Source organism: Neodiprion fabricii, chromosome 3 (genome assembly GCF_021155785.1).
Source record: "Neodiprion fabricii isolate iyNeoFabr1 chromosome 3, iyNeoFabr1.1, whole genome shotgun sequence".
NCBI lineage: Eukaryota > Metazoa > Arthropoda > Insecta > Hymenoptera > Diprionidae > Neodiprion > Neodiprion fabricii.
Window position 1 is genome coordinate 21,382,350 of NC_060241.1, and position 20,327 is coordinate 21,402,676.

The window sequence follows — 20,327 nt, forward strand, 5'->3', positions numbered from 1 at the left end:
CAACGGTATCTACCTTTTTTCTCCAACACCTACAACAACGCAATGTATAAGTATTGGGCCTTCTTCGTTTGGAAATTAAGTTACGTTTTTTTTCCTTCCACCTAAAAAACGCGGTGCGTGTACGTACGTGAGCGAAAATAGTATCTATATCGTGCAACGAGTGGGCAATGGTGACGATTTTTGATCGAGTGTGAAGTTGGCCGCATGAGCCGAAGGCGAGTGCGGATATCGTACGAACTCGGAATCATCGTTGCACACGATACTTTTTCGTAATGAAAATTTAGAATTAGGCGATATTGGCCGCTTACTGAAAATAAACAAACGATCTTATTTCTCAATGAATCAGTGCTAGTTGGGAAATGGCGAACCATTTTTCCACTAGTGGCGAAAACTGTTTTTGCCCACTAGTGGAAAAATGGTTCGCCATATCCCAACTAGCAATTATTCATTGAGAGATAGCATCTTCGTCGATTTTTACGCGGAGTTGTGAAAAGAAATCTGCACGCGGAAGGATATCTCTTGACCCTAGGCGCACGTACCTATTTTTTCGATCACGAAGCGCACTGCGGGTCTCTAAGACCCTGTTGAATTGAGAAAGAAACCCATGTGACAAATTTGTTGGCAATTGAATTCCGTGTAAGAATGTCTGCGGAGCAAAGACTGCAGCTTCAAAGGTTCACAAATTATTACAAGTCTTGAAAATAAATTTTGTGTAAAAATTCACCTTTAAGCGCCTTTAGTGACTAAACTGTAGATTTTAGTATGCAAATTCTAGTGACGGATTAGAGGATAATTAAATTCTCGTTACATGTGCTCGTTAGAAACAAAAAATTAAGAGTACTGATCACTAAAAAAAAAACTTAAAAATTCTGTTTCATATCAAATCGAAATCATTCAAAATTTTCAATTGAGGCGTTTTGCTTTTGGCTTGAAAATTACTTTGAAAAAAAAAAACTGTGAAAATGACAATCCCTAAACAACATCAGGAACATTTTTAGGGTTCTCGAAGCAAGTACAGTGATATTGTGAGACGAGGTGATTTCTGGCGCCCTCTGTAAAACGGTGAAGCAGAATAGGGAGGAAAAGGGAACAGTTGGCCGTGGACAGGCATTCGGTGTGTAACGTGTGCGTCATGCTGGATTCAATAAACAACTTTTAAAAAATTAGCTGTGTGATCTCTGCCCACCTCGACACATCCTTACAATATGAAAAAGTATAAAACTAATGACGTTAATTGAGTTGGCATAAAATACCTCACGATAAAGAAATGCCATTTCTATAGGAGTGCCACTCGGATGTAGCAGTTTTTTTTTTTTTTTTATTCTTATCTTACACCCATTCTCAACTCCCTGAACCGAATGGGTGTTCAATGTTCATATATGGATTTTATATTCAAAATCAAAGATATATTGAAACGTTCGGTTTGCTGTCACGGAGGTCTAGGACCAACACTAATCAAGAACAAAGATCCGAAAGTACATTTGCTGCGATTCCATTGAAACGGTGCACTTATTGTTGGTTGCAGGAAAAAAGTTAAAATCATACATTTCGCGTTGAGTGAGATCGCGTTGTTCTGTCATTTATACAGTTTGAAAGCCAAAAGAATATCAATCGTGCCGATTTTTACGAGTAATAGCTGCTTGTCTTGTTTTTTGAATGGATTCTTTACAATTCAACGGATTTTATTTCAAGCTTAAAAGCTGAATAATAAAGAAATCTGGCACGAAGAATCGTTGTAAGTTGAAAAGGATCAATCCACGATTCAACAAGAAAAAATATTATTGTCATCCAAAGTCAGCCAAGACGGCGGTTTGCAGAGTATTCATTTCTGCAGAAAATGAGGTATTATTCATTGAGATCGCAGACATTCGATGACACATGTTTTCGGTGCTAAGAAACTGTGAGATATAACGATCTCTCTTATATCCTTAATTATTGATTTTTTTTCAACTTGAAATTGATGTGTTTGTTATTTTTCCTTTATTAAAGGAATGCTCTTTTAATCGAGGCGATCCTTTCATGAAACGAAATTTGATAAAAACGTCTTGTTTTTGATCCTGGCAGAATCGATAATTTATCGTTGGACAAAGTGGGTTCAACTGGCTCTCTACAAGGGAAAAAATTGGCGAAAAAATGGGAGATTTTGCTACGAACGGTTGAAATGGATAGTTAAAGGGACAAGACAGTGAACTCGAAGCTCTCTCGATTTGCATGAAATTTTAAGTATCAATAAAGCTCCACAAAACAAAATGTTTTACAGCCTGTACAAAAATTAACGCGGTTTAAATTATTGTTCGAATTACAAGAACATGCGAGGCAAGTAATTTATCAGAGACGATATACAAAATCTGTTTCTTCGGTTAAATTATACACTTTGTTCAGTTAAACAAGACCTCAACATCAATTTCTTGTCGCACTGACATAAAATTATCATGATATCCGCAAGAAAATGTAGCAAGACTGATTGCGATCGGAAAAAACAGCAAAACTTAGGTACTAGATTTTCTGCTTACAGATAAAAAACTAATTTTCTTTCCGTACCCAACTCTAAATTTTTCGAATATGGCTAAAAAATGAATAGAGACGGTTAAAAAGACCGCGATAAAAAAAACTTCTCTCGAGTTGCACCTCCGTCATCATTCCATTCACAACTAGGGGTTAAAAAAAATCGGACATCCTGCTCGCAGCCAAAATTCAATGCTCGTACGTCGTTTCCTATAAATTTGAGAAGCAACGGTAATTCATATACGTAAACGTCAAGACGGCGAATGAAGTATGTTACACAGTAAAGTCATACCCAAACGAGTCGTACGGTCAGTACTAAGGTCGGTGACCGAAAAAACAATTCGTAGCTATATCGGTGTGTTGAGAATATATGTATGGGTATATTAGTACACGTATCATAAGGGGTATTCCTTGCGAAGTGCAGACCGGTTTTTGGCCGAGAGTCAGCAAATTCGACGCCCAACTACAATTTTGTTGCTTGATATTATGTAATTGACGATCAGAGCCACCTGCAGTTATTCGGCGCAATACGTAGTGATTTGGGTTCAAGATATATCACGATCGATATTTTACTAAGAGTTTAAAATATATAAAATAGATAATATATAAAATAAATATATAAAATATAAATGTTCGGGAACTATAATTGTACGAGCAAATGAAAAATGCACATCCATACATACGTACAATATTTTGTCTATAAAATAACGAAAACTTAAGATCGACTACTCAATTTGATACACAAAAACGAGCTTTTTCCGTTTATACAGCTTTCCGATTTGTGCCAAGATTTCCAATCACGTACATCTGTAAAAGTATCAAATTTTCGTATTCCGTATCGAAAGGGTTAATTAATTTTCTACAAATTCTCAGTCAGGCTACTTTGAGGTGCGAATTAGAAAATATAGAAATATTTTCAGCTTGGCGTTATATTCGTATATTGTTTTCTTCGATACAGATTGTAAAAAAACCAGTAAGTACAAAACGACTGCGGTTCTACAAATTAATACCACGGTGTTAATTATTTTGCTTCAATTATATTTATAGAGTGAAATCATTAAATTTGCTATTTTTTAATGAATGGTTCCTCATCTTAGGCAGATCGAGAAAAATTATTACATTTTCCAAATATATATGACGGTCAAATATGGCTAAATAAATGTTTTGTTAATTAAACTAAATCTAACTTCACTCAACAATCCAAATTATCATTCTAATCACTTTTTTGCTGTGTCAGGTGACATTTTGTGTTGGAAAAAAATTTCTTTTGCTATGTTTGATAAATTCAACAAATCCGTTCTCTGTGACTGCATTCAAGAATTATTAGTTAATTTACAAACAAACTAATATAACACTCGTGATCAACGCGCACGCTCTATTTTTACAAGAATATAACCTTGGCGAATAAATAAATACGAATGCTTCCGGGTGATGTGGAGGTACATAGTTATATAGGTACCTGCACTATTATAAATATTGGGTTAAACTGACATTTATTAGAGACATACGCTTTATTAGAGACGAGGCTAATAAATTCTGGCCAACTGTACGTAATATGCTGATTAATGTTGCATCACCTCGAAATTTTTGACGTCAGTCTTTGTATTCTCTACATGTAACCGGAACAAAATAATGTACATTACAATTCATATCCACACTCGACGTATTCTCTTACACTGTTATTGCAAATAATACTTTGAATGAGTAACGGCAGGTTGAAAAATTTCACTTCGCTTTCTTCTCGTTTTAAACCCATACCCTCGGCTTCATGGAAAATTTGTCGAAAATTTTCACAAACCCTTGAAGATAATGACGAGGGAAAAAAATTTGAATACCGCACGCAAATAAAATGATCTATTTTTCAAATTAAATGTGAAACAAAAGTATATCTTTCGGTACATCTTTAACAGCGATATTTCTTTTAAACTACACGTTATTCAGCTTTGCAAATGTAAAGGGCTCTCCGCATCGCGTAGCGGTATGGAAATTTTTTTTTTTTTAAGAGTTCAACTTGCTGAACCCTAGCCAAAACGGGTCCGCTTCACGTGGAATACACCATATATACGTGTACAGTGTATACACGTAGTTCTTCACACATTCTGCCATTTATGGTTGTACTAAGCCTTATACTTGAATTGCACAATGCTTAGACTGTAAACTATACTGGACAAAACGAAACATTCAAGACACGCTTGCCTCAGTGCAAACGATCATTACTCTCCGTTTGATATTGCGGCTTTAAATGTGTTAAGTGAACGTAAAATTATCTAGGTGTTTCTTATTCGATCTGTGCAAGCAGTGCACGCAAGATCACCGATACAGCTTGACTTATAATGTGTACACATAGAGCCCGGATTAATATGTAAATACATATTTTTTTTATATAAATCATTTTCATTCCGTATTTGGTTTTCTACATAAAGTATGATGTTTGGAACCGGAAAATGCAGTTTCTATTATCCACATTTCGTTCCATGTTTCAGTTTTTTAAGTCTGTATTATGTGTAAATATTTTTTTATTTTTAATAGACATTTATCCGGGCCTTAGTTGTTAAAGAAATCGCAAATTCAGGTCCGGTAAGTTATCGATTTATTCGCGTACCCAAAATTTCGAATAATCGAGCTCCATAAAAAACTTTGAAAAGTAAATGAATCTTTATACAAAGCGATTGAAAAGCACAATATGACGAACTTGAGGGTGAATGTTCTATTGACATTAACATTCGTCCGTTTCCCAAAGCTTAGACTAATCGAAAGATTGAGTTTTCAACAAGATTTGATCGACTGAAACGTCAGATTCATATTCTGTTTTGATCCAAATCTTTGCACTCGACTGTGAATAAAAAAAACTTAAATTTTCATAACGATCTTTTATTCCTACGAATAAAGTAATTACGAATCAAACTGTACCAGCCTCCTTGAAACCTACGATAGAAGTTGGATAACTCAGAAATGCTGCAGTGTCAACTGTAATTTAACCGTTTTCATTGCAGATAGAAATTGGGGGAAAAAAAAACTAAATGGAAAAAAATAGCGAAAGTATATCAGAGGTTTTTTTTTGTGCACGATCCATTCGTCGTTCCAATCACCCGTCGTTTCCATATTGATAGTGAGCGAGTTGCGCTAGTTATACGGGCTGCATAAGGTTGTGTATTGTTGTTATATCGAACGCGGTTCAACGTAGACGTTAATGTGGGAGTTTTTTGTGAAACTCACCAACGCAACGCCGTTAAACAGGCAACCAAAGCTAGCATTTTAGGTCTGTACTTCCATTTCTGAAAAGTTTACCCTATCTTACCGACGAATTCCGGGTTATCTGGCAAGACAGATTATTTAAATGAAATATAGATTCCTCCCGTTGCCAATTAATAAAACCAGGAGAACTTCTAAAAATCTTTGAATATTTTGTCTACATTTTTGTACGGCATATCAAGCGTCATCAATTTGTAAAAGCGTTTTTTGAATTACATAGCGTGTAAATGATTAAACTCGCTTAAATTCGTTTCTAGTACACAACAGTACGCGGATGTTATTTCATTCATATTCACCATAATTAGCGCAAACGAAATGAATTTCTTAAGTGTTTTCTCCCTTTTTCCAACGTTTGATTCAGACGGCCAGGCGGATTGAACGTCCAAGACGTCCGTAACGTGCCCAATGCAGGCATTGAACTCACCGTGAAGCTCGCAACTCTGTTATAACACACGCTTCGTAACCACTGATCTCTATACCTACCATACAACAGATCAGTGCTTGATACGAGTTATTCCAATGTGATCGTGTATAATTGAGATCGAGCTTAGACGCCGAGCTAATTAGTGAGCCGTGTTACCGTGTTATGTGTGGGAAACTGAAATCGCCTCGAAAAATTAATGTGTTCGGTTCGCGATTGGCTTTAAAATCGACTATCTATAACATTATATACAGGATTTTTGGCAGCTCCGAAGAGATGTGCTTTCGATTATACGTTCACACGACGTTGGTTACCATTTATAGATTATAATTCACGCCGGTATTACCATACGCATGTAAGTGGTCAATGTTCATCGGAACCCAGCAACGCGAGAACCGGTCTAAGATCATTTTTTGCCCGAACTCACAGTCATCTCTCGCTACGTTATATCCGCAGCTAACAAAGTAATAAAATACCTTTTAATGCGGCGGATGATTAACGGTACCTGCTAGTAAAAAACAGTTTCTTCGAGAGAAAATATTTTGCAGTATTTTGGGACTGCCAACGACATATGCAAATTCTCTCGTCAAGTTGCTTCTGGTTTCAATGTTAGTGCGAAAAGACATAGCAGGGACTTTAATTCTTGTAAAGCTTTTGTTAGCTTGATTCTTGTTGCAATAATTATTTAGACGTCGATTAATGGAATTTTTTTGCAATACATGACGCGCACAACGCAAACCGCCGAAAGGAATCGAATAAGTTGAAAAACATCTCGAATATCATTGGAAATATTTGCATCGATTTTTTGCAACCGATTTTTTCTTCGACTCTGAATCGAGAATCTTGGAGCAAAGTGGAGTCACGCCCATCTCGGTAAGAAAAAGTGGGGAAACTGGAAACCTGAACGGAGGGGAAAGTGGACTTGAATCCAACGGATTTAACTCGAGCTGCGACTGTAAAATAAGATGTGACCACGTGAAATTTTTTTTTCTCATGTATCTAGATAAAATATTGAAGTCAAGAATAAAAGACAAGAAGCAACGCAATTGCATTGAGCGATAATATAATATTTTATGTGATCGAAAATCTATTTCAACATTTTACCGTACAGCTTTTGCGATTGAAAAATTTTTTTTTTTAACGTCGACGTACTTTTAAGGAGTTCAGTTCGTAGAAAATAGATACTTTTTATCCATTTTTTACGAAATAGTAACACATTTAGTATATATTCATAAAATTGTTATATTCGTAAGCAGCTGCGAGGATCTCTTAAAAAAAAAAAAGCATAGAAGGTACCGAAATTACAAGCAAAACCTTATGTATTAATGCTTCATTTTAAATTTCTATAAAACAGCAGAGAAATCCAGTAGATTCTTTTCATTTCACTTTACGATGATTCGTTTAATTTATACAATAAACTGTTTTCGACAAATCGGATGAGTCGTTTTAATGAGTGACACTTTCGAAAATCAAGATTTCGATCAATTCATCTTTCGCTATGTTATTTCCGCAAGTGTGGAATTTCGATACATCGGCCACTCCAAATATTGACCTTTCCAAGTTTTGACCTCAATTCAATATTCCCGCTAGCCAGTCATCATCAATATCGATGCAATATTGCAAAATTAAATATTCAACAACGCCAACATGGCAAATGAAAATGTCCGGATTAATTCTGTAAACAATAAACAGTCCTTCGAATGAAATCAGCGATCGCAGAGTGTCATCCAAGAAATCTATTAGATTTTTAACCACTTTGCATCGATTTGAAACTATAATCGATCGATACCAAAGCTTTTGCTTCTACAGACCTAACATTGCGATTAATATTTTATTTTCAAACAGTTCTTTGCAGCTAACGAAATAATAAATTTTATAAATACCGGACGTAAAATTATTCCATATGTAAAAAAAAAAATTATAAAAGTATACGTATCGATTTCTGTCCTGCAGCCAACCTCCGGAAATCCAGTTTCATTTCAGCTCTGCAAGAATCTTACAACTTTTGCAGAAACAAAGAGGCCGAGAGAAGAGGTGCAGGTAGTATATATATATATATGTATATGTATATATATATATATATAAGTACGACTGAAAATAAGCGACCTCCTTGAGATCGGTCCTTGACTCGTTCAACTTGTTTAAGGAGGAGGCGCAGTAATGGCATCTACGCCAACCCAACCGTACCGATATCCTCTACAGTCTGCATATACCGTAGATCTATATACACATCTATATCTATAGTGCGTCTCGCATAACGCCCGCATGCATCTACGTGAACGCGGACATGCCTCCACCATACACATCTTAACCTGTAAATGAATACACTGCAACGCGAATGCAGTACCCTCAGGTTAACCCGGTACTTCGTCGAGTGGTACAAGGATTGCGCAGAGTATAGATTAATAGACCCCACCGACACACGGACATTTATTTACCTCTAGTATAGGCATAACGTGATGTACCATGCACTATGCTCGTGTACTATCCTACGGGCAGTTGATGCTGACGTTACAATCACGGTATTGTATGATTTTACATCCTGATCTTATACCTGCATGGATGAAAAAAAAAAAGGGTGTATAATGTCGGAAAAAAGTTTGGTACATCGTGACGGCGAATTAACAAAAATTTCAATTTTTGCAAACGCGTAACGAATCATTTCAAAGTAAATAGGATTCGGAGTAGCGAGGTTTCGGTTTTTCTATTAATCGTTTTTACAGTTGATCGATTAATCGTTTTTTTTTTACGACCAATCGATTAATCGACGGTTTCGATTCATACGTCGATTGACCTTCAGAATTATCGTGAGGAAACGATTAATCGATCGATCGGAACCGCGATTAACCAAAATCGTCGATTGATCGAATAATCGGAAAAGCGGTTAATCGAAAAACTAGATTAATGGGCGTTGCCAATTAATCGATTAATGACACCGTACCAATCCAGAATATTCGGTAAACTGAACCGAACCGCGGAACGAAAAGTTGAAAACGTTTACTCATTGCCAGCGCAAAGAAAATAATTCTTGAACATCGATCTACGATCGATCGATCTTACTGGGAGTAATGAAAATGTAAGAAAGAAAATTGTAAGATTAGTCAGAGGAGTGAAAAATGATGAGTAAATGTTAGTTGAAACATATGATTGATTTAATTAAAGTTGTTCAAACAGATATATTTATTTACTGGAACAGAATATTTCGACGTTAGGAAAATTAGCTCTCGTTACAATTGCGGTAAGGTAATTTATATGCTCGGGTAGTTGTAACGCATAACAGAAAGTTTTGTGAAATCTCAATAAGCCGATGATCCTTGTATTTTACGAGGTTTGAGTTGAAGCAACGTTAATAGATCGAAATATTGGACAAAATGTATCACTTTTTTGAAATTCTAGTTTAAATTCACTTTAAAGGGGTCAAGTTTTCAAAATGTGCTTTATTCCAGTCTACCAAAATCCATTCAATCCCAATCCCAGAGCTGCAGAATAAGATTTTTTTCATAAAATCGCATCGTTACATTAACCTTGCGAAATTCGACCCCGTTTTATCATAACACGAATACAGCTGTTTGAAATAACACAACATAAACACAATTTTGATATACAAAAAACAAAACCTGGTACAATACAGTCTCTATATTTCCATATAAGAGTACAATTTCGAAATTAATTATATTTCCGTACTTTTTACGTTAAAAAAAGTAAATGGAACACCACCTATATGCGTTAAAAACTATGAATTTCATCCAATTCGTATCACCTTGCATTCTTTTTTTGTTTCTACCAAAACATAAATAATCCTAAAAGTTTTGTACTCTATGTATTACGTCATCACAACTCATAGACAGAATTATCCTCAAGTTATTAAATTCCGCGTATTCAAGATAATGTAAAATTGGTTAATATTTATCATTGCTACATGAATGTCTTTAATCAAACCAACAAAACTGAGCGAGCCTTGAAAGTAATTTAAACTGAAAAAGTTTCTCTCCGTAAATTTAATTCGATCAATAACGAAGAAAAGCAATTGCTACATTCTTGTAATTCAATTCAGAAAAACAAACAGAAGAAAATAATATTTCACCTTCATCGGAATTCGTTTCACTGGATTTTCATTACGGTAGAAAAAATATAAAAAAAGTCCAAAGAAAAAACTTATCTCTCAAATCCAACCTATCCTGTCTGAAATTTCGCGTTGAAAGTGCCGCGGAGTGAAAAAAAATAGAGTACGTAAGTCCAACGTATCGAATACACCACACATTAGGTTGTAGCAAAATCAAAGATATACCGTACGGCGTATACCTTACGCCATTCGACCAACTCACGGCGGATGCCTATAATGGGTAAGGTGAAGAGATCTCCGGACTAACCGCACCTTAATGCTTCACGCGACTCTGAGCTCGCGGCTCCTTCCTCTCTGAGCACCCATAACGGGCATACTCCGTGGATTTCCGGGATAATGTTAACGGAATACATGCAGCATGTATATCGGTACGTATGGCGAAGCTAAAACTGTGCGTTTTTTCCTTACGGCGTAGTGCTTTGGACTTTTACAGAGAGAAGGAGATCTCTCTGGTTCTTTTTCTTTTTCACTTTCTTTCATTCAATGTCCGATGTGACGTATAAATTAGGAATCAATCGGTCACACCGTCTAATGATAAATGAAAAGTAAGGAGAAGAGAAAAAACCGTTCAATAAAAATCGGTACCGGTGTTATTTAAGCCAATGATGGCGAGCCTAAATTAAAAAATTAAAAAAGATGTTTAATATGTGATAGAAATTAATGTGAGCAGATGTCACGTGTTTGATAAAAGGTTTTCTGATTAAAACGTTCCAAATAACGAAACTAATGTTTTTATACTTATAATTCTAAGGTTTGCGGCTTATTTTCTTCATACTTTGAAGGTATCGAGAGATCGGCGGAAAAAAATTTCACACATAATTATCTCCGGAGTGGTTAAAGTCGGATATGTGCAAGTACAGTACAATTACATTTGGATGTTATAACTGTACTATGGAGTAAGATTTCCTGACTGTTTTACAAACGATTTATGGGGATCTGATCGGCGAGTAAAATGAGCCCGAATACATTGAAATCCGGCAGAAAAGATCAGAGTTTGATCATTTTTACCGGGCAAGCAAAATTTCAAACTGTATCATATTTTCCAAAGTTTAAAATTGTTTCACGACTCAAGGAGAGAATGTTTAATGTATGATTTAATTACTTGGACAGTATTCCGACGTCCCCGTAACTTGATTTATAATTTTGTTCTTAACGCTTCTGCGTTATGCAATTCGTGTGGCTTCTGTGAAAAAGAAATTATTTCACGATGTTACCGATGGCTAATCGTGAGGTATAAGTCTTGGTCTTACGTAAGACTCTTTTTTTCACCTCAGATTTATTTTCGATGATCCGCTCATCAACCGGATGGTAAAAAATGAAGGTTACATTGCCCGCGCTTCGTACCGCGATTTCCTGTTACTCGTGCTTATGGATCATTCCAGGCTTTAGACTTCTGAAACGCCTCCGAATTTGTTCTCAATTTTTTTATCGAGTAGAAATACATGGAAAAACCACATCCATATGAAATATCGAATTCTTTTGATTCCCCATAAACGAGGTATGAATTTTCGAAATTTCAATAACCTACAAAAATCGACTGGTTTTTTAGACGCTTGCATGGCTCGGAATATCGCAATCGTACAAAACCAAGGAGTTTTAAGAATTAGGAGAGTAAAAAATGCTTGTTGTTACATTTTTGCTGGTGAACGGTTTAAATGATTTGTTACCAAATAAATTTGGTAACTTGAATCCACGTGTGAATTATCATTTTTATACAAAAAAAAAAAAATGTATTGCGTTCTCGGTTTGTTAAAGACAGAGACAGTGTTCACTTTTTATTTCGCAATCCAATAAAGCCTGAATCCTAGTCGAAACGATAAACGATAAGTTTATAGATTATTGTTCGATCGAAAGTTATGCAACTAATGCCATGGGAATGAAGAAATCAAGGATGTTCGGAGAAGTATACGATGCATATTATAATCATCGTATAAACTGCCCGACGAAATCGGCATCAAGCGAATAAATCACAACGAAAATGAAGAAGAATATTTTCAACGCCGACTTCCGGTATAAGATGTATAACCAACGTAGCGTTAATATAGTAAAAATAATTGTATTTACATAAAAAAAAAACGCGAAAAAGCTGCATTTTAGAATAAATTCCGTCTTCCGTAACATCGCCAATCGTAAAGGGAATTCATGCAATAGCTGAGAACTTGAATGCTTGCATAAGCGTGTGTCGTCTATAGACTTGTATCGTTGGTAACATTCTGACATTTGATCGTGGCTTTGAAGTAAAAAAAAAAAAAAAAAAACATTAGCTATTCAAGATGTTTAGGTACAGACAGTGATGTTTTTTCTCTAATCTCTTTTAATAATAATAATCTTTTCTCTAACATAAGTGTAAAGTATAATAAAGTTTTCCATGCAGAGATCCGACACTTCCGTTGCACATTTGTGCAGACAGGCATACTATCTGCATTATTGTACAGGCTATGGTTGAGCAATGCAAGATCGGAGAAGCTCGCGGCATACAAAACGGGTTTTTTCGCGCGCATATCATTCGAAAGGAGATGCGTGACGTCATCGGAACCTTGCCAAAAGTCTCGCACAACTATACCTGTATCCTATACACTTTATACGCCTAGCGATACGTAACTTCTGATTTATACGCAACTGAACAAAAGAATCTTACATACGCGGAGTTATTTACTTCACACAACTCATCACGTAAAGTCGTTCAGTTTGAATAAATTTTATTATCTTCCAGAATTTTCATTCTATGTAAAATTACCGTTGGACAAAATACACGGACTTGAGGAAAAAAAAAAGGGAAAGGAATATTAGCTAGAATCGAACCGCAAATTTCCAAGAGATTTGAAGTTTCTGACGTTATAAGTGCAACGATGCGTTTTCATGAAAAATTTTTACGTAAAAACTTTAGAAGGGTCCAAAATTCATCGAACTATATGTATATACAACGCAACAAAAGATGTTTATACTGCACAAACTCAACAGAATTATTGTATATTATACAGTGCGATACAGTGAGTTTTTTTTTTTTTTTTAATAATATTTCGTTACGTTAATGTTACTATAAATTGAACCCCGTGGGATTTTGTTATACTTGACAATGAGTAAAATTTCGTTCTGGTTCGTGATGTTAAGGTTTTCAATTTCACGTAAAAATTCCATTACTAATATCATCTCGAAAGCATCCAACCGTATAACTGTACGAGTAGTGAATTTATGCTTGTCAAGAGGTGAAACTATAATTGATAATAACTAATAATGTGCCACGATAAATAACAATCCAGTTTCCATGTAAATAATCGCTTGTTACATGAACGCTGAACGAATGAACGCGATTCATTTACGCACCTAATTAAGCAATTGATCCATCGGACTCGTTACATCTTCAGCGTAATTGAAAACTAAACACTTTTCTGCGGTAAAATGATGAGCGTTAAAAAGTAGTTGCTTGCGTTACCTCGTGCTGCGTCGCGGTTATCCGAAAAAGCAATCAGTAGGTTTTTCTTTTATCTTGTACATTTAATTGCAATTCGCTAATCTTGCTCTCATCTGCAGCGACCGGAGACCGCGTATATCCTTGAAGATCCATCAATCGAACTTGGTCACTCTCGCACTAATTGCACCACACACATCCGTCCATTTTCTTCGTTAGCATTTATCGTTAGTTTCGCCTCTTTTTTAATTGTCTTTCTTCGTTTGTTTTACTTCCGTTTTTTTTTGTTGTTGTTGTCATTATCCATTTCTTTACGAATTGTCCGCACATTCCATCTTCAACTCATACCGCCATTCTACGCGTTTCATTATTCATCATCGGTTTCAAAGTACCGAACTTTATCACTGCGTCTTTATCAATTGATCAGCTGCCCGGGATGATTTTTGATTGTAATTTATAGTATACGTTGTAAGTATTTTTAAACTCCATGTTATCGCACTGATGCACTGACACTCACTTTTACTCGCTTAGTTTCGGTAACTTATAGTCCTCTGTGTATCCGTATATATGTTGCGTAAATATATGTGTGTGTGTGTGTGTGTGTGTTTTGCGAAGAGGTAATTATATGTACAAATTAAATGACAATGCGCGTGTGTGTGTGTACATGTTTTTTTTTTTTTTGTTTGTTTGCTCGTGTTTGCGTAAGGAGTAATACTTGTAGGCACAAGCCGACTGAACCCGAAAGAAAGTGACTTCAATGCTAGACCGTTCGGTATTACAGAGTTTTCATTGTAGGAAAAAATTTGTAATATTCAAAAGAACCTATACCGCTACCGGCGGCTGTTTGTATTCGACGAAACATGACAAGATTATGAAATGGGGGAAAAAAAAAAGAATAACACCTGCGTTCTCCCCTCACTAATCCCGCTGCATTGCGAGACCACCTTATGTTCCCCTTTTTACAAAACCCTGCGTACGGTGTTTCCATTATAACCATACTACATATAAGTCAACGAGAGGCGACGGATGTGAGGAAAAAGACTGTGCTGACAAATACTTGTTGCACGTTTTCATTTAGATTGATAATCAAGTCACGGTTATACGTGTAACGATTCGATATTGTCGCATTGTGCCCACAAAAGTCGTTACCTTGAATTAGTATAAAAAACTTACCCGTTCCCATGGCTGAGCGCAGCCTCTTTCCTGCACGTTTTTGTTTAAGATTATCCAGCCAAGTTTGAAGATCGTGTTTCGTATCACTAGCACGAAAACGATCCTCTTCGTCCAGTCGGAAGACCGCGGACGGACTGTTGCTTCAAAGGAACTTTTAGAGAGCCTTCACCAGAGACAAGACGACGTCACCGCGGACCTGGATTTCGATTGGACGACGAGTTTCACTGTCTTTTTTTCGCTCTCTCTCCCTCTCTAGATCAACGCTCTCTCTCTCCCTTTCACACCTACAGACGTTGCCGTTGACGGTTTCTCGGGGCGGGCCTCGTTGCTTGCGATGTGGTGAATTCCGAGTCCTCATCGTCAGTTCCTACCGTTCACATTGAAACGCATGTATAATGACTTTAGATAGGTTCGTGTAGACATACGCTAGAAATTTATCTTCGTTTCTGGTATGCGTGGAAACAAGTGTTTAGAGGCGCCGCTTCAAATTCAACTTTCAAAATCTCCTCGTTACATAGATACGTCGACATTAATCGGAATCATTTTGCAGTACTTTTTAGTGTGAAACTAAAACTTTGAAGTGATTATTTCGATACGTCGACTTTTTTGATGATTAGGTACGGATACAGTATAAATGAGCATACGTGGAAGTAGAAAATTTTCGCCACCTTTAGAAATTGCTCTATCAGATCCGAAAAATACCAAATAAAAAATTAGCGCCGCGGAATTTGCAACATTTTCCAATGATGCTGATAAATTACAGCTACGATCAATATTAGATTAAAGAAGTTATTAAATATATACAAGCTATTACGTTGATCACTTCAGCAATTAGAGGATGATATATCGTTTTACATTCAGGGAAAAATTGGTTTATCTTGATTATAATCGTTGTATGTATTGTGAGGTATTCAAAAATTATGTGGCGCCTATTAGCCAGGTGATTCTCCGCGGCCCGAGATCAACGAATCACCCCCATATATGGCTGGGCAAAATTGACTTTCACCCAAATTTCTAAATTTAAATAGGGTGAACATTAGTTACTGTCGCGGAAGATTCCACTCGTTGAGTAAAACAAGAGACTCAAAAAAATCCTAGGTAGGCATACCTAGATTTCTGTAATTTTACCTACATCACCGAATTGCGTCACTGACTGGTTATTTCCTTTTCTATCCAACTTTCCTCCATCACCCGAGTTGTACTTAAAATTAACACTTGAGCGATTTTTATCTTGCTTTATGTTGCGCTGGGATGAACAAAAAATTAGGGATGGGCGATGCTTTTCGATCCATCGCATCGATCGATTTTTTTATTTTTTTTTTTTTGTACCTATCGACTATTTTTAGTCAATGTTTTCCAATTCCGATGAAATGGATTTTCGATATATTTTACCGAACATTGCATCGAAGGAAAAATGCTCCACTGTTTACGTTCTGCTTCTAGATTTATTCAGCACACAAAAAATGTGAAAATTATATTTAAAGTACTAATGACCAGAAATTCACATAAACAGATTTTTTTTACATATGTAGTAAAATTAATACTTTATTTCGATCAATTGATGATATACCGATTGGTAAATGAATATTGAGTTTCTCAAGTTAGTTAACTAATTACCTCTAACGACTAGCAACCGTATCGATTGATAGATATTTTGATAAAACGACGGATATAAAGAGTATATGATCTATACGTCTACAGATAAATGTTGATCGAGGATGTATAAGGGGTACCAGCAGAAGTTTGTTACATTAGATAACATAAATATTAAGTAGCCCAATTATTTGTTGTATACCGTGTGTACTTGAAGAAATGAAACAGTCCGAAGTATGGCACGAACAGTCCTTGTAGCGCGCTAAATCAGCCGTTCGTGCCTAACTTCAGACTATTTCATTTCTTCAAGTACACACACTATTATAAAATTCGTAAAAAAATTGCAAAACTGGAAAACATTGATCTTCATATTTTTTCAAATAATCGGGATTGAGTGATCGTTTTGAATATTGATTATTCTTGAATCGATTATTTTTTAGATGGTCAGTTTTTTAAATAAAGCGCTATATCCCACGTGCAAAATAGGTAATTCTAAACGGAGCCTTTCTATCAATTGTTTCACCCTTCGGTTTCACCGTTCCCATTAGTCGTTTCATATTCCATCGTTCTCCGACGTATTCCACCGACCCCACATCTATTCTTCCGTTCCATGCACCCGTCCGCACCAGCCATGCCGAGAGAGACAATAGAAACGGGCATTGCGTCTCTTTCCGTACTAATCTTGGTATATTATCTACAGGATACTATCTTTCTCGGTACGTCTTGCCTACTAGAGCAAGTCATGAACGGTGTGCCTACAGGTACGGTGTATTTCAATGGTTCCTTCACTAGTTCCTAATGCCATTGTTCTACCTCTGGTTCTACCACTTAATCAGTTATTCCATCGTTCCCTCATTTATTCCGTCATTCCGTGGTCCATTCCACTGTTTCGTCCACGATTCCATTCCCGGTCATAAGTATATTCCACCGTTCCGTTATCCGCTCCGTTATTTCTTTATTTATTTCCTCAGCCGATCATCTGCGATCATCATAAATATATTTTTTACTCCTCCGTAATTGAAAGCATTGAATCGGTTGAACCACACACACACGCGCTCACGGTTAAATACGTTAAGTTAACGGCGTGGGCGATTTTCGCATGATGTCGGAACCGTGTCGTGATTTAACGTATAATATTCCAGTTTTCGTTTCATATTTATCGACGGAAAAGGGAAAAATCGAATCATCAAGTTGAGGGAAATGATTATAATTTTTTTAGTCTCGGATCATTTCGAAAAGAATTTAATATTTCGCGGCGTTAATATGTTCAAGATTTTCTTATTCAACTTCAAAGCCATTTCTGGATGAGAATTGTTCGCAATCCCATGAGGCTAGAGGTTCATGACAATACATTCACACTAGGAAACTTACAATGGAAAATCGACTTTGGCGGGTGACGAAAAGTTGTGGATACGCAAGTGAGTACAGAAAATTCATTGCCGCACCCCAAAAGTTGAGATGTTGAACTGCGGAAAAAGTTTCGAAATCGCGGTTTTGTCGATCAATCGAGAACTCATGCTTTTTCCGTACTTGTGCACGTATTGCGTTCACTCCTTTTTGCATTAAATTGGCACATTCTGTAACGAACTGAAATTCATGTCACTCTCGTTCATCCTATATTATTGAGAAACTTACAGAAAAACGCAGGGTGGACAAACAGTAGTTAACAGCTTTCTTCAATAGTGTAATAACTTTCTACATCCTAGTTTCACATGAAATAAAAATTATCTTCATTATGCATAGTCGCGTATGATCGTGTAAGTTTGTACATATTAATATATGAACAGCAAGGCTTTTCGCTTTTTCGGTAACGTTTCTCTATCTGCCTGAAATACCGAAATGTACAAACTGGAAACTATTTTCGATGATGAGCGTAATGAGCTTTATCTGCGTTCATTTATTTGACGCAATAATCTTGAATTATTCAATTTGCAGTAAGCATATCTGAATTATATGCACCTCAAGATTTCGGTTTTCTTAACTTGAGAAAGCCAAAGCTGCATTGTTTCGTTTCTCGTATATCACTGTCGATTATATCATATTTGTATAGTGGGTACTAATGATCCGTAATTGCTATCCTCGATTAACGAGTAGAATATAACCTATAACAAGATAAAACATTATATATAGCCAAAGTGTATTTGTTACTTGTTACTGGGGTTTTATACTTTGCATGTCAATTATGATATTAAAATTTTAATTACATGACGAGGCAAATTTTCAATAATTTCTTCCGCCAAGACAAATGTTATAATGATGCTTGCGAGCGTGAAAGGAAAAACTTTGTTTCAGTCATTGAGTCATGTGGTACAGAATTACAGCTGACGAGGTACTTGTCAGTATAGTACGAATGTAGGAAGGTACACGCATATCGATGTACGCGTATATGCAATGACTTGTTCCCTACCACACGTCAGATGGAATTTCCGTCGACATGGCATGCAATCACGAATGAATTCTTTATTTTTTGCTTCCTCCTCCAATCGGCGATTTCCTTACCTGGAAAGCGCCGAACACGAATGACATTGGCAGCCTTGTTCGCCTAGTCGCTTTTTTTATTGTAGCCCGCATATTACTTTGATCACAGGAGTATCGAGTACCATTACGACACCTAGCGGTAAGCTTCACTTTGCATCGTCAAATCGAGATCACGGATCGTCTGAACTAAACATACTTTGAACCTGATTAGTACACTGAGAAAAGTATCCGATAGAAACACCCATGTTCGTACTAGAAAGTTTTATGAGATTTCGTAATAATTAATCAACATAGTTTGGCCAACTAGGTAACAACCATTTCTCTTTTAACAAAATCATTGCGATTTTGCTATATCTCAATCTATTATATGAATCGTCAAATGCATTCTAATGCATTTGAATAGTGGAGTTACCGACATCGCTTCTCTCATTGCCCAGCGATTGCAGTCAGGCGCGGTTTGTGTATAATTATTGAAAAAAATTATTGAAAGCGCTAGATTCATCCTGCTGTGTGGGCAGTATAGGTCGCACAACCCACACGACCCACGTCTCCACGGCCATACCTAGCGGAACGAAATATCAAGGATTTTGAATCATAGCGCATAATATGAGCTAGCTCAGTGAAAGCCAATGCTAATTGGCCACCCACTTGTAATTTTAACTTTTGACTAAATTTTACTTACGGTGTACTCCGGCTCAACTCAACCTATGTACCCATCGACTTGTCGACTAATAACCATTTTCTTTTTCGTTTTTGTGTAATTTATTGTAAATTTATCCAGGCATCCATGCCCTGCAAGTATTGCATTCTTCATGCTTGCGTTTCTTTCGAGTTTCAATGTTTTCTAATTCAGAAACCAAGTGGAGTGATTCGGTAGAAAATTTTTAAATGTACAATTTTTGCGTCTTGATGTGAAATTGATGAACAAAAATATTCCACAGTTTGTCCTAAACTCCAGAAGCGTAAAAACTACTCTCAATTGTAGTTAAAGACTTGTGAAACTTTTGCTTCACAATAATTATTGCAAGAATCTAGAATAAGATAATATTTTGAATACTGGTAAAATCATCGTATGCGATTAATTTGGAAACCGGCAAAACCAAGTGAACTTCGGTCTTACCTCACGAATTATGATTCATGTCTACTCAACAACAGCAATTACAAGTGACAAATTAATTTATGCCATAACCGAGGGTGGAGCCCATTTCTATAAGCAATCGGCCTTAATCACTTACAGGTTTCGGTAACACCAACGCTTGTAAATGGAGAATGATTCAAAAATTACGATTTGTCTTCTGCCATGTCTTTATTACTGCAGTTTTCGAGTCCAACGCATTTTCATAGAAAAATTGGAAAAAGACCCGTTGAAGATA

At 36.3% G+C, this 20,327-nt stretch overlaps 1 protein-coding gene across 3 annotated transcripts in view; it reads right to left on the minus strand.

The window, feature by feature from the left end:
- Window positions 1–15,011, minus strand: part of LOC124178732 — a 132,964-nt gene extending 117,953 nt beyond the window's left edge. For all 3 annotated transcript variants that reach the window (XM_046562302.1, XM_046562301.1, XM_046562303.1), the window contains exon 1: window positions 14,884–15,011. In XM_046562302.1, coding sequence (XP_046418258.1) covers window positions 14,884–14,893 — 10 coding nt within the window. In that variant the 5' untranslated portion in view covers window positions 14,894–15,011. The remainder of the gene's footprint in view (window positions 1–14,883) is intronic.
- Between the last annotated feature and the right edge of the window lie 5,316 nt (window positions 15,012–20,327).